General features: G+C 42.1%; 1 protein-coding gene across 1 annotated transcript in view; it reads left to right on the top strand.

Annotated features, from left to right (window-relative positions):
* Positions 1-13,679, top strand: part of CILP2 (cartilage intermediate layer protein 2) — a 44,319-nt gene that overhangs the window by 27,926 nt on the left and 2,714 nt on the right. The window contains exons 2-7 of the mRNA XM_088478391.1: positions 1,340-1,609; positions 3,961-4,143; positions 6,617-6,766; positions 9,511-9,783; positions 12,862-12,970; positions 13,470-13,627. Of these exons, the coding sequence (XP_088334517.1) occupies positions 1,340-1,609; positions 3,961-4,143; positions 6,617-6,766; positions 9,511-9,783; positions 12,862-12,970; positions 13,470-13,627 (1,143 nt within the window). The remainder of the gene's footprint in view (positions 1-1,339; positions 1,610-3,960; positions 4,144-6,616; positions 6,767-9,510; positions 9,784-12,861; positions 12,971-13,469; positions 13,628-13,679) is intronic.

Here is a 13,679-nt window from a genome sequence, read left to right as displayed (position 1 = left end):
ATTTTGCAACAGTAGTTTAGTTATATGACTCCCCTCTTGGAGAAAGATGTTTTTGAAAGAACTGTGGAAGTGATCTCTATGTTGCTGTAGAGCTGGATAATAACCTATGGGTCCTTAGACAATATACAGTACTGGTTTGGGCCAATCTCTGTTTAGCAAAAAAAACACAAAACATAAAAACAAGTTTGCATAATCCTTTCTCACCCAGGATGCTACTAAGACCTTAATACACTCACTGGTCATCTCAAGATTGGATTACTGTAACCTCCTCCTCATATCTGGCCTCCCCAAATCCCATCTCTCTCCTCTCCAGTCTATCCTTAATGCTGCTGCACAGCTTATCTTCCTCTCCAAATGCTCTACATCTGCCTCCCCTCTCCTACAAGCCCTCCACTAGCTCCCTTTCCCCTTCAGAACCCGATTCAAGGTTCTCACACTCGCTTACAAAGCCCTCACACACTCCTCTCCCATATACATCTCTGACCTCATCTCGCTTCACTCTCCTGTCCGCCCTCTTCGTTCAACAAATGCACACCGCCTCTCATGCCAACTGATTACTTCCTCCCACTCCCACCTCCAAGACTTTGCCCGTGCTGCTCCACACCTCTGGAACTTTCTCCCTCTCCCCATCATACTCTCCACCTCTCTACAATCCTTCAAACGGGCTCTCAAGACCCACTACTTCATCAATGCTTTCCAGCTCTCATCCTAACTTGCTACTACATGCTCCCTCCTCCCTGTCTTCCCCATCTGTATCATGCCCGTCTGTCTGCCCCTCCCCTTGAGAATGTAAGCTCTTGTGAGCAGGGCCCTCTACCCTCTTGTGCTTCTCCTTACTTTATGTTCATCTACTTCTTACTCACCACTAGGACACCTAACACTTGATGCCTATGCTTTGTTGCTTAATTGGGTGTTATGGCCACCAATGTATCAATGTATATTATCCATGTCCTTGTCCTTCATTGTATTGTATTTTACTGTAAGTCACTTATTGTTTATGTACCTTGTAAGGCGCTGCGGAACACTTGTGGTGCCATATAAATAAACGATAATAATAATTATTATAATAAATAATCTGAGCCCCTCAATGCCCACCTGGCCCTAGTCAGGAGCTTAGGTTGCCTAATGGATGATTTAGCTATGATCATCCATCACCAGAGGAAAAACACTTTGTGGTAAAAGATTTGCGCAGTTGTTTTGGTCAAATGTTAATGTTACCATAGATTCATTATATGTAAGAAGGATTCTGCTGTTAGATAAGAACAATGCTTGGTCATCAGAGTATCCCACTTTTGATCTCTCTAACAATTCCCATGATTTCATTATCTCATGTCTTCAGTTGCTACACAGTGGACCTCTTGGTTTAATGTAGACCATCCAGGAGGTGGTGGAGACTATGAAACAGTAGAGGCCATTCGCTTCTATTATCCACAGCGCTTGTGCCTACGACCTATAGCTCTTGAAGCCAGAACTACAGAATGGGCCACCCCAAAAGACAGAAAGGAGATTGTTCACTCTAATCCTGCAAAAGGCTTCTGGTGCATCAACAAAGAGCAGCGGAAAGGCCAAAACTGCTCCAACTACCATGTTAGGTTTCAATGCCCACCCGGTAAGTAAGAATTTATAATCCATATTTTAAAGTTAACATGATTGTTCTCATATGGAAAAATAAATGCTAGTTTATTATTGGGGGTGAAGATTATAGCTGACTTGATAGATTGATTGAATGGACTGCTTTATACATCTCCATTAGCTATTCTTGTTTACTTTTTGAGTTTCATTTGTTCGCTATCTTAACATAGAGAACTATTGTTATGATCATTGGTCCACAATGGAAAACACTTAATGCAAACAGCTGCTTGGGACAAGTAAGAAATTGCATTCCTACATCTCCCAGTAGGTATAACAGAAAAACTCGGAAGCGCAAGTAGCATATGCAAAATGGAGTATATTTAACCCCTTGGCCCTCATTCAGAGCCGTACGCTCTGAGCAGAGCGCATGCTCTGAATGAGGGCCGGGCTCCATTTTCATGGAGCGTCCTCCTGGACGCTCGTATAGCTGTGGGTCACCACCCACAGGCTATATGAGCGTGCTTTGTGATGGCCGCGATGGTCGAGACCATCGCGACCATCGAATTTGCGAGCCGGAGCCTGCGGTTGAGGTTTTCAACCGCAAGCTCCGGAGTGATTTTGGCTCTATCAGAGCCAAAATCACTCCCACTGACATCACTAGTGATGTCAGTGGGCCGGCTTCTGACGGGAGGCGTTCCCGTGGGAACGCCCCCGTCAGGGAGGCACGCCCCCGGCACACCCACCAAAGGGGGCGTGCTGTCAATCAACATTGACAGCACGCCCCCTTTGATCGGACACAACGAGCGAAGGACTTTCCTTCGCTCGTCGCGTCTGGCGCATGCGCACGACGGAGCTCCCTCCGTCGTGCGCATGCTCAGTGCATAACATCGACCCACTTGCGAGCGGACAGCCGCTCGCGAGTGGGTCTGAATCAGGCCCCTTGTCTGGTACGGTCACATAAAATGTGACTGCGTGCAGGGGAGCTTTCAGTGATGAAATCGCATCTCAAGAGGGTATGCAATCGGGAAGCCGGCGGACGTAAGCTCGAGAGCTGGCTTCCCGACTGCTTTATCCCGGCGAGGGTTAAAAGACAGGCGTCTAATTCTAGACAAAAACACACACAGTATCAATACTGGAGGAGCGCTAATATGGGGTGAGGTTTCTATATTGGAAGCAGCTGTATAGAGAGGTTAGTCAGACCTCTAAGATAAATATACAAAAAATACACAAATCACAGCGCTAATCTGACATTTACACAAAAATATAATTTAATAACATGTAAACATGTACCAATAAAATCAATATAGACACAATTAAAGATGCATCATCCAATCCACCATATAAAAATGTTCCATGGGTGCTTATAGGTTGAATAGAATTCCAAGAGTGTTTGTACTCAATTGTTTAGGATAAATCCAAACAAAATAATTACCAAGTCCAATGTCCAACTTGAATAAGGGGTCCTAATTAGCAGTGCTGGCAGGCCTCTGCAAAAGATCTGGTCCCCTGGGCAAAGGTATGGCGATGAGCTGGTATAATTCTGATGGTAGGCCAATAAACCATATAGATAGCACTCCTTTGGCATAAAAAAGTGGTGGAGAGGAAACACAACCAGGTACTGACGCGTTTCCCTGTGTTAGAACCACAGCTTTATCAAAGGACCAAAGGGCAGGTGGATGGGCAAATCCAGGGTACAAAGAAGCACCAGTCCTCTGGCATTTCCCATAAATAAGTTCTACTAGTTACCACCCTCAAGTGTCCCATTGGCTCCTGACAGCTTAACCCTTACCTAGTCATTATAATATTATTGATGACTCAGGGATCCAGCACTGTGGTAATCTCTATTAGACCTATTTGGCCTTCTTTCCTCTATGTTGAGATGTATCAGACTGAACATATGCAAGTAAATACGTTTTTATTATGTGTGTATTTTTCAATGTATGTTCTGAATGCCAATGTGTCCAGCTAAATGGGCACCCTGAGGAAAAATAGAACAAAAATAATAGTTTACATATGAAGTATATAAATAAATAAATTAATTAAAGTGCTGTGCATGGACTGTGGGCAAAACTCCTGGCAAGCCCTAATCCTGTACGTATGTAATTTTATATGTATGTTTTTACATGTGTGCATTTGGTTAACTCTAAGAGCTGTACAAACGGAGAGGAAATCACTGAGAAGTTTAAATTGTTTATAGGAAGTCCAGTAACCAGGGGCTAAATAAATGACTGGCTGGATCAGAAGTAAATATGATTATAAAATACAGTTATAGTACACCCTTCAAAATTATATGAGGAAATATTTGGGGGTACATAATGTATGTATGCAGTTGAATGATCTATTGGTTACCAAAATCAAATGAACTAATATAACCCTATATAATTTCAGATCTATTGTACTGGTCGCATTGGTCTCCATGGAGTGCTTGCTCTGAGACAGCTTGTGGAGCGAGAGGCATCCAGATCAGACGGCGCTCCTGCAGAAGTGTAAAACCTCTAAGTACATTGAGCCTAGAAAGATGTTTTGGCCAGACCATAGAGCGAAGGGTCTGCGTTGCCAGTCCATGCATTGGTGAGAAATACAAGAGCCAGGAGACTGAACAGTACATAGTGATCACTTGACGTACCATGCAACAAATAATTATTGTAACTTTATCTTAACTTAGAACAAGCTGGCTGCTTAAACTTTGTTCCATATAAAGGTGACAGTACAATTTTCCTACATCAGTTTGACAGGAGCCTATTTCTGTTACTGAGTAAACCTGCTCTTTCCAATAGTTCTCAGTTTACTCTGCCCAGTTTTCCTCCATTCTACTCATCAGGGCCGACAACAGAAATCTCTGGGTCCGGTACACTGATGTCTCTGGGGGTCCCACCTTCTAAACACCACCTTGACCCAGCACATCCCTCCCCTGCATGTGTGATATGTGAAGCATGAGAATGTTAACTGAAAGATATGCCAGCCTTTAATTAAGTAAAAATATACTATGACTTATCACACTGTCTCTCTGTCCCTGATGATGCAGGATGTAGTACTTCAAATAGAAAGTATGGTGGTCGCTCACATCAGCTTAATGATATTTCCCAGGTGCTTGTAAAGGGCAGGGTTTACACTGAACCAGAGAAACAAAAAGGGACATTCCCTCCAGCACACTGCAGCAATATTGCTGCAATGTGCTGGAGGGAATATCCCTTTTTGTTTCTCATGCTGCAGTTCTTGTCTGCCGTCTCTTGTAAGGTCTTCTTGATGATAGTGTTGTGGATGTCTCAGGGGTAGGAGGGATAGTGTCTGCAGCCAGCCATCCTCAGTCCTCAGCCTCCCATCACCTTCCTCAAATTCTGCCTCTCATCACCATCCTCAGCCCAGAAGTCCCCATCACCTTCATCCATCACCTTCTGTCCAAGCACACCTTCCTCTGCCCCATCCCCCATCAACTTCCTCTGCCCCAGCCCCCATCACCTTCCTCTGTCTCCAGCCCCCATCACCTCCCTCTGCCCCAGCCCCCTCCATCTTCTTCTGCCCCCTTCACCTTCCTCCATCCCTTATCACCTTCTTCTGTCCCCAGCACCCTTCACCTTCCTCTGCCCCCTTCCTCTGTTTTCAACCCCAATCAGCTTACCCCTTCACATTCTTCTTTCCCCAGAACCTATTATCTTCCTCTGCCCCCCAGCCCCTATTCCTCCATCTTCCCCTAAACTCCTCAAGGTTGTTGCTAGAACCAAGTCTCCTCACCAGTGCAGTTCGCAGAAGCCTGCCTGACGGGCACGGAAGACGTGCGGCGACATGACCTATGATGTCACACTGCCACATTGCTCACTCCATGTCTGGCCCGGGCCACAGCTGAGCCACCTGGAAGAGCCCAGCGCTGCCCGGGCCAGGCTACAAGGGAGGCAGAGCTGGTCGACCTCGTTTTGTGCCCATCTGGTCCTCGGGGCCCCTCTGGACCTCGGGGCCCGGTACGGGTGTACCCTTAGTCGCCCCCTGTCGCCGGGCCTGCTACTCATTCCATCATGACTTTCACATGCACCCCTATCCTTGCTAACACAGACACACCAAAGGACAGGTCACTGCCTCTCTTAAGATGAAACCCCTTATTTTCTGAAATACTTTGTGATTTAATTGGATACATGTTGTTTTATTGCTACCGATTTCATTTCCTGATTTCAGTGGGTGTTGTGTTCTTACACAAACAAACCTTAAATAATTTCCTTCATTCTTTTAAACTACGGCTGTTTTTTCCACTCTGCATATGCACTATGCAAATTAGTAATTTCTATTTGAATTATGTGTTATCTTAACAATAAGGGGTATACAGTATTTGCTACAGTGCGGGTTTATAAAAGTGGAGGTGTGGCCCATAGCAGCCAATTAGATTTTACTTATCATTTATCTAGCACCTTCTAGAACAGGGATGGGGAACCTCCGGCCCGGGGGCCATATAAGGCCCCTGGAATCAGTTGGTCTGGCTCTCAGAGCTATTTTCTGCTAGCCTCATCGGGCTAGCAGGATGCCTAGAATGGCACCCCACAGCCAGAATCTATGAAGCAGTGCTGCCTTTGTCTTTAGTGTCTTTAGGACGCTTCAGACAGTCACACCGCTGCCCTTACAGTTCTCCGGAGCATCCTCAGGATGCTTCGAACATTGCTGTAATCAACAGTGATTGTGCCCCTGCCCCTATGTGACATCATACGGAGGGGGCGTGGCCTGCACAAGGCCTGAGAATAATGTTATATATATCAAAATTGCCCTCAGCAGAAAAAAGATTCCCCACCCTTGTTCTGGAAAATAAGAGCTAGAATGTGATTGGTCGCTATGGGCAACACCTTAAGTTCTATAAATCTGCACTTTAGTAATTATACCCCTCATGTTCCTCCAGTACCCATACATAAAATACTAACAGCATACTATGATCAACAAACTGTAAGTATTCTTTTCACCGCACAGTGGAATTTAACACATTATTTGATTGCTATGTGAGTAAAATTCAGACTGGAAATTTTATTTGTTTTAAATAATGAATTTTATTATATTCTGTGATTTACAGGAAAATGGTCTGCTTGGAGTGCCTGGATGCCTTGCACAAAAACTTGTGAAGGGGGGGAAAGTGTCCGACGCCGGACATGTTCCAGTAAAGTCATTCCTTGTTCTGGACGCTCATTCCAAATACAAAAGTGTGGGAAATCTCCATGTAGAGGTAAAACAAATAAAATATACTCTATTTTAAGAAGTATGAAATCCATGTGGTAATAACCTCCATGCTATATCACAGTTTAATGAAAATGTTAATTTCCCTGTATTAAAATATAAACCAGCAGCAGTTTAGTAAGACACTTGAAAATTACACGGTCTATAGAAAAAGAGGGGCATGCATGATACATATCAGTAAATCTTACACATGCATAAATATTGTAGTACTGTAGTAGTACAGGCTGAGTCTCCCATATCCAAAATGCTTGGGACCAGGGGTATTTGGATAACGGAATATTCCGTATTTTGGAATATTTGCTTATCTTAATAAAATATCTTGGGAATGGGACCTCAATATACACACAGAATGCATTTATGTGTTATATACACTTAATACACACAGCCTGAACGTAATTTTATACAATATTTTCAATAATTTTGTGGCTCAAGCAAAGTTTGAGTACAGAAATGAAATTAATTTATGTTTCATATACACCTCCTGAAGGTAATTTTATACAATATATTTAATAATTTGTGCCTTAGGCAAAGTTTGTGCACATTGAACCATCAAAATCAAAGGTTTCATTATCTCAATCATGCCAAAATAATTCCGTATTTCGGAATATTCCGTATTTCGGAATATTTGGATATGGGAGACTCAACCTGTAGTCGATTTATTATAACAAAAAAATATACTAGGCCTCTCAAATTCTTAACCTGCGGACAGTGTGGTCACTATGGGTAGTGACACTCAGTGTGGCAATCAGGTAATCCCTGTGTGTGCCAAAGGGGGAGTAACCTCGTGCCAGTGATACCCATGTGTGCCGTTTTCGTGTCATGTCACTCCCTTATTCTCGTTATGATAGGGGCTTGCCCAGCGCTCATAGACAGGATTGTCGGATCATCCCTTTGTTTAGGGACACATTTAAATTACACAGGTTCTTTGGCCAAAATCGACTGCTGATAAAATTTATGTCAGGGAGCAGCTGGGCAGCCCCCAGCCTCACCAAGCACAGTGCAGATGATCCGCACATGCACATGTCATCCATCACCACTGCAGAGCAGCTCTGCTATCTTGGTGTCACCCCCTCGAATGGTGTCACCCGGTGCGGCCTGCACCCCTCTAGTGACGCCACTGTCTGTGGATCTCTTATTATACAAAATAAGTCCCTGCTCCCTCTGCCTATCCTGGATTTCCCCAGGCACACTTTAAAATTACATTGCCATATTGTGTGTGCTGTGATTGGTCTAATTGCTACTTCTTGGAAAAAGCCTGTCCACGTTCCTCTATCTCTTCATTATGTAACCAGGTGTAGTATATTTTCATGTTACTCTTTTTCTCACATTCAGGCATATTTATCATTACTATTTTTACGAAAATAATGTGAAAAAATTATTTTAGAATCACTTAAATGTATTAAAGGGCTTTTGGAGCAGTTTTCGTAAAAAAAACCTACTCAAAGCCCTTAAATTTGCATATTTGGAGTAAGCAGATATAAAGCGAACTCACTTCCACATTAATATTTGTGATGGACACTAATTTCATTTTGCAAACTCTTTCAGTTTGCAGTATGGCTATATCTAGTGTGAGGAATGTACTAGGTTAATATGAAGGTAGGAGAGCTGGAGCTCCGGTCCCGTCACTATACAGTTGTCTTATAGGGAGAATGAAAAAATGGATTATTATATAAATCTTGAATCTATTATATAAATCTTGAATAAAATGTTTGCAATAGAGTCTAATGGTTGTAACAATGTGGGCTATTGTTTTCTTAGAAACAGAGTTAAACAGAAGACTGTAGTGTCATACAAAGGCCATGTGGTAGATTTACTAACGTCGATAATCAGTGTAGCCAGCAACAGAAATAAGGGGGAGATTTAATAAATCTTGGAGAGAGATAAAATTGTGAGAGATAATGCACCAATCAATCAACTCCTAACTGTCATGTTACAGGCTGTGTTTGAAAAATGACAGCTAGGAGCTGATTTGTTGGTGCTTTATGTTTCACAATTTTATCTCTCTTCAAGCTTTATTAAATCTCCCCCTAAATGCTAAACAATCCGGGTTTAGCATTTACTTCTGTTGCCATATTAAATCAGTTGGTCAGAGCAGCTTTGATAAACCACCCCATTAGAAAACATATCCCCAGTGTTTTTTTTTACCACAGTATCAGTGTATATATTACAACTAGTAGTATCTCATGAGAAAGCACAATGAGCAGTCTATATAAATATAACTGCAATTAAGTCAAATTAATAGCTGACACATATTGGCTCCTGCTTGATATGACCTTAGAATACTGAAGTTTGGAATGTTTATAAGACTTTATCGTTCAATGTCTCAACAAATTTTTTGCACACATTCAAAAATGTGACTGAAATCATTCATCTATTATAGCCAAATGATTGGTATATTTTTAAAAATAAACAACAAAAACATATTATCTCTCTTACCGCTCAAAAGTAAATTGTCAAAATAGGGTACAGAGTAAGCCCCCATTACTATGCCAATGTTTTGAGAAGCATTTCCTTTCAAATGAAAACCATGTCAATAATATATACAAGCCAAGTATCTGCAGATGGCCGTCTACCATATCATTTTATTTTATGTCATCCACTTTTTGCTATTTTGCTTCTTTCAACATTGTAAAGAATGTGAAATGTTTAGTTTATGTTGCATATAATTGCAAGACTGATTACTTTTTTTTCCCCTGTTGTCCAACTTGGCATCTGTTTTGGTTAATGAAAAAGGAGCATTGTGCACTGGATGCAAATGTGTCGGTCACACTTTGGTGGGCAAAGTCCAAAGCACCCATGGATATGTTCAGCACAATGCCAAAGTGCTTATAAATGACAAGATTGTGGGTACAACAGATCTACATGGCATGCTCAGCTTGAAAGGTATCTGCACAGAAGTTCACACAAACATCACAGTGACGAGGGATGGATTCTCTTCAGTAACCTTGCAAAGCATTAAGAATGACTCCAACATCTCCTATTTTGAGGCCTTTTTAAAGAATTTAGGTTGGTCAAATATGCATATAAATTTTGTATTGATTTATTTTGTAAGAGTTTATGATTGCTGCTTTGAAGCGAAACCTTGAATTATTAATCAGTACAATCCTTATTTATTACCTGCTTTTAAGTACTGTATGTCTAGAAAAACCTTATGTCCTTATTTCTGAGCAGACCCATACTCTTTGCCTATCCTGCTTATTTCACTCAAATCAGTTTTTACAGATTTCAGTGAGATTTGACTAATACTACAGTACTATTACAATGTTTGGATTATTTTGAACTATAAACAGGCTATTTAATATGTATATACAAACAAAAAACAGTGTTTTTAGTAATTAGCACATTAAATAACTACCCTACCCTCTATACGTCATATGCCAAATCTAAGCATATGGGAGACCTCTAGCTATAGCTCAAAACAATATTGAACACAAGGTAATACTGTAGTTGAGAGCTTTACACTTGTCTTGAAGATGTCACTAAAACATGCTTATACAAAAATGTATGATATTTTGATCCTTGGTTAACAAGCTCATATGACAGCATGGGTAGTTTATTTAAACCGGGGTCACTAAAATACCCAAACAGGTCATGTTTGGAGCTTTCTGCATTGTTCAATTTACTAGTGTGAAACTGACAAATCTGAGGTGACCCTGACAACACGTTTCTGGTGAAACTTTCCTTGTCAGGAGCTCAAACAATGTTTAAAATTAAATACACATCCAATTCTTCCTAACCTACCATAGATCACCTTTCTATTAGATCGGCCAGCTTATCCAGCATTGATTGCCAGCCCACTGGAAACAGCACCGTTATAAAGTTTAAGCTCCACCCCAGCTCTATCCTAATTGGCTGGTATCTTTTTCCTGAGTCTGCCCTCTATAAAGCTGACTGGCACAGATGTTCTGTTTGACCACTTTGAATGCTTGAAGCCTGCCAACAGGAGTGACAGCAGCATCTTCTATAGACACCTGTGGTGAATCCCACTACCATCTGGGTGGTGACTGGGGGTGGCTAGTAATGCACGCAAACATGGTCCATTCATTGGGTGTATTATGGGAGTGTCACTGGTGTGTCAATGTAAGCGGCTGCATTCCCAGATGCATAGACGCAAGCATATGAGACTGTGGTCAGATGGAAACACTTCACCTGCTATGGGCCTGGTGCAACTTTTGATGGTGCGATTGATGGTGGTGTATAAGGACGTACCAATCGGTATTACAATGTGGACGGGCACTAAAAAAGGGCGTCTCAGTCCTTGCACGTTCAGCTGCACTAATGTACATAAGGGAGTGTTTGTAGGCCATTTGCATAAAGTCAAAAACAGGAGTCCACCAATAGACACTGCTGCATACACTTTTGCCTGCAACTCAGAATCTGCCCCTTAATCCCATATAGGAAAATCCTCAGTCAATGACCTGTGTGGGGTAAATGAGTACATGATTTGAAGAAAGCAGCTTTTAATAACTTTGTAGCTTGTCTTTAAATAATAAAACATATAGAAAAAGATTACCAGGTGCAGTGGCGTAAGTTCATCCCAGACGCCCGGAGGCAAGTTATAATTTGGTGCCCCCCCTCAAAGCCGATTACACTGTAATGTCGCAATTCGCATGCAGGCGCCTCCATTGTCTCCCATAGTTCTGCGCCTGTGTAGAAGTGCTTAATAAAAATTGTACATTTCTGCATCGACCTACTTAAAGTATGCACGCTCAGTTCCAGAGCATATGCAGTGCGAAAACACTCTAAATAAACTCAGCTAACAGGCATTCGTTCAGATCTAAATGGGGCCTATAGTGTCCTCACAAAAGCATAAAGTGGAACCTGTTGTGACTTGTCCAATGTTTCATAATTACCTGCACTTTTTGGAATAACAATTAAATTATATAATCATAAAATATGTCTTTGTATTACCCAATATCCCTTGTGCCAAGACACCAAAAGTACAGCACAATCAACTTTACTCATTTGTCACCCCACCCCACCCTCATAGGGCTTGCACTTGACTGACAGGCACTGAGACAGACTTACTGTAATTATGTTTTATACTGCCTGTCTCCTGCAGTGCCACAGCCAGCCCACAGAGCCTCTCTCCCAGGTTCCGGACACTCTCTCCCCGCAGCCAGCCGCCGGTCACGGTGCCAAGTTGCAGCGCAGCAGGCCAGCAGCAGTGTCGTATACGGAGTCTCGGCTCCTCAGAAGGGGCAGCCACACGGTCGCGGCAGACGTCATGTATGATGTGACCGCCCGTGACTCGCGGGCGGTCACATGATACGTGACGTCCGCAATGGCGCGACCAGAGAGACGTGGTGGAGCCGGAGGAGGAGCGCCACTGAGCTCAGCTTAGCTCAGCGTCTCCGTTCCTCTAGTTAGAAGACTGACTCACTGAAGCCGGTAGGTGGAACGACCGTTACCTGGGTGACAATGGAGCCAGCCCTTCAGGGCTGGCGCCCTGTAGCAACTGACTCCATTGTCTCAAGGAGTTCTGCCACTGACCAGGTGTATGTGTATGTGTACCTTGCCAGCATTCTAACTTAAAGAAACTATTTGCTTAGTTGTGCCTTGGACTGGTAATTGTATATACTGGGTATAACCTCATGTTCCTGCTATGTACAATCTATAGGCATTAGCAGGTTTGGGATTTGGGCCTGCTTTTATTTATCTTGCTCCCTTGCATTTTTCTGGACTCGGGATCGTTCTTCCCATGAGGTGAGATGAGAACCTTTTCTCAGGTACCACGGGTCCTAGTCATGGTGTTTATCTTGCCTCCTGGCATCTAACGTGTCACCCATGTTCTGGACACTGGCCAGACTCAGCACTAATTGAATGAAGAAGTGCAGGGTGACATGAGACTGAGTTTTGCAGTGACTGACATTGGGAATCTAGTAGGGACAGAACAAAGAGATGCATTTTTCTTGGACTTATGCGAATATTCCTTTCACTGTGTCAGTCAGTCACCATAGCCCTAATACCGTGATTGTAAGAAGGAGCACAGATCACTTGTGTCACCCAATGTTATAGTCTGGCCAGGTTCTGTGGTTGTATCATAGCTCTGATAATATGATTCTTGTTTTTATACTTTGACAGAAAAACCATACATGGTGCAACATCCATACTCGAAAATCCGAAGAGAAGGACAAAAGGTGACCCTGTGTTGTGAAGCCACTGGGAATCCAGTTCCCTCTAAGTATTACTGGTGAGGGATAAAATACTTTAGTTGATTTGAATTATAACATCAATGAATTTCTCTTAATTATGTATTCATTACAAAGAAGATGGATAAAATATAAAATAATGCTCTCTTTCCTGCAATTTATTAAACCATGTATCCATCACTGTTTAGGTAATATTGAGTTTTTATGCATACAGTGATTTGGGTATCCTACTTCATTGTTTTAGACCAATTTGGTTAAAAATTCATGCATGTGTGGAGAAATAAATATCTGGTGAAATGTTCATTGTGACTGGTGGAAAATGTAGTCATACAATATTAGATAATGTTTTCAACAAGTCACAATTATTGTGTCCCATAGGACAATTTGACCGTGAGCATATGAGGCCAAATTGGACATAGATCTTGGATGCTTATCCTTTGTGTTTGACTTTCAAGAACTCTACTATACTATATATATTACTATATACATGTTGGAAAGTTGACTGAACTGTTATCGACACATTTCTCCTTTCTCTTACAGGTATCACAATGGTACATTACTGGACAAGCATAATCTCAAGTATAACAAAAGTCTAACTCTGCAAAATGTTAAAGGAACACAAGCTGGGAGATATCAATGCAAAGCCAGAAATGGATTGGGAGTCATCAGGTCTTCTGTAGCCCATTTAATAGTCATAGGTAACAAAACAATGAATAGCTTTGGATCTTTATTTTTACATCTCTTAATGAT

The sequence above is a fragment of the Taudactylus pleione genome, unplaced genomic scaffold (genome assembly GCF_031769625.1).
Source record: "Taudactylus pleione unplaced genomic scaffold, aTauple2 ptg000214l, whole genome shotgun sequence".
Lineage (NCBI taxonomy): Eukaryota > Metazoa > Chordata > Amphibia > Anura > Myobatrachidae > Taudactylus > Taudactylus pleione.
Note: the sequence above shows the minus strand (reverse complement) of the source record. Positions and strands in the feature narration are given on the sequence as shown.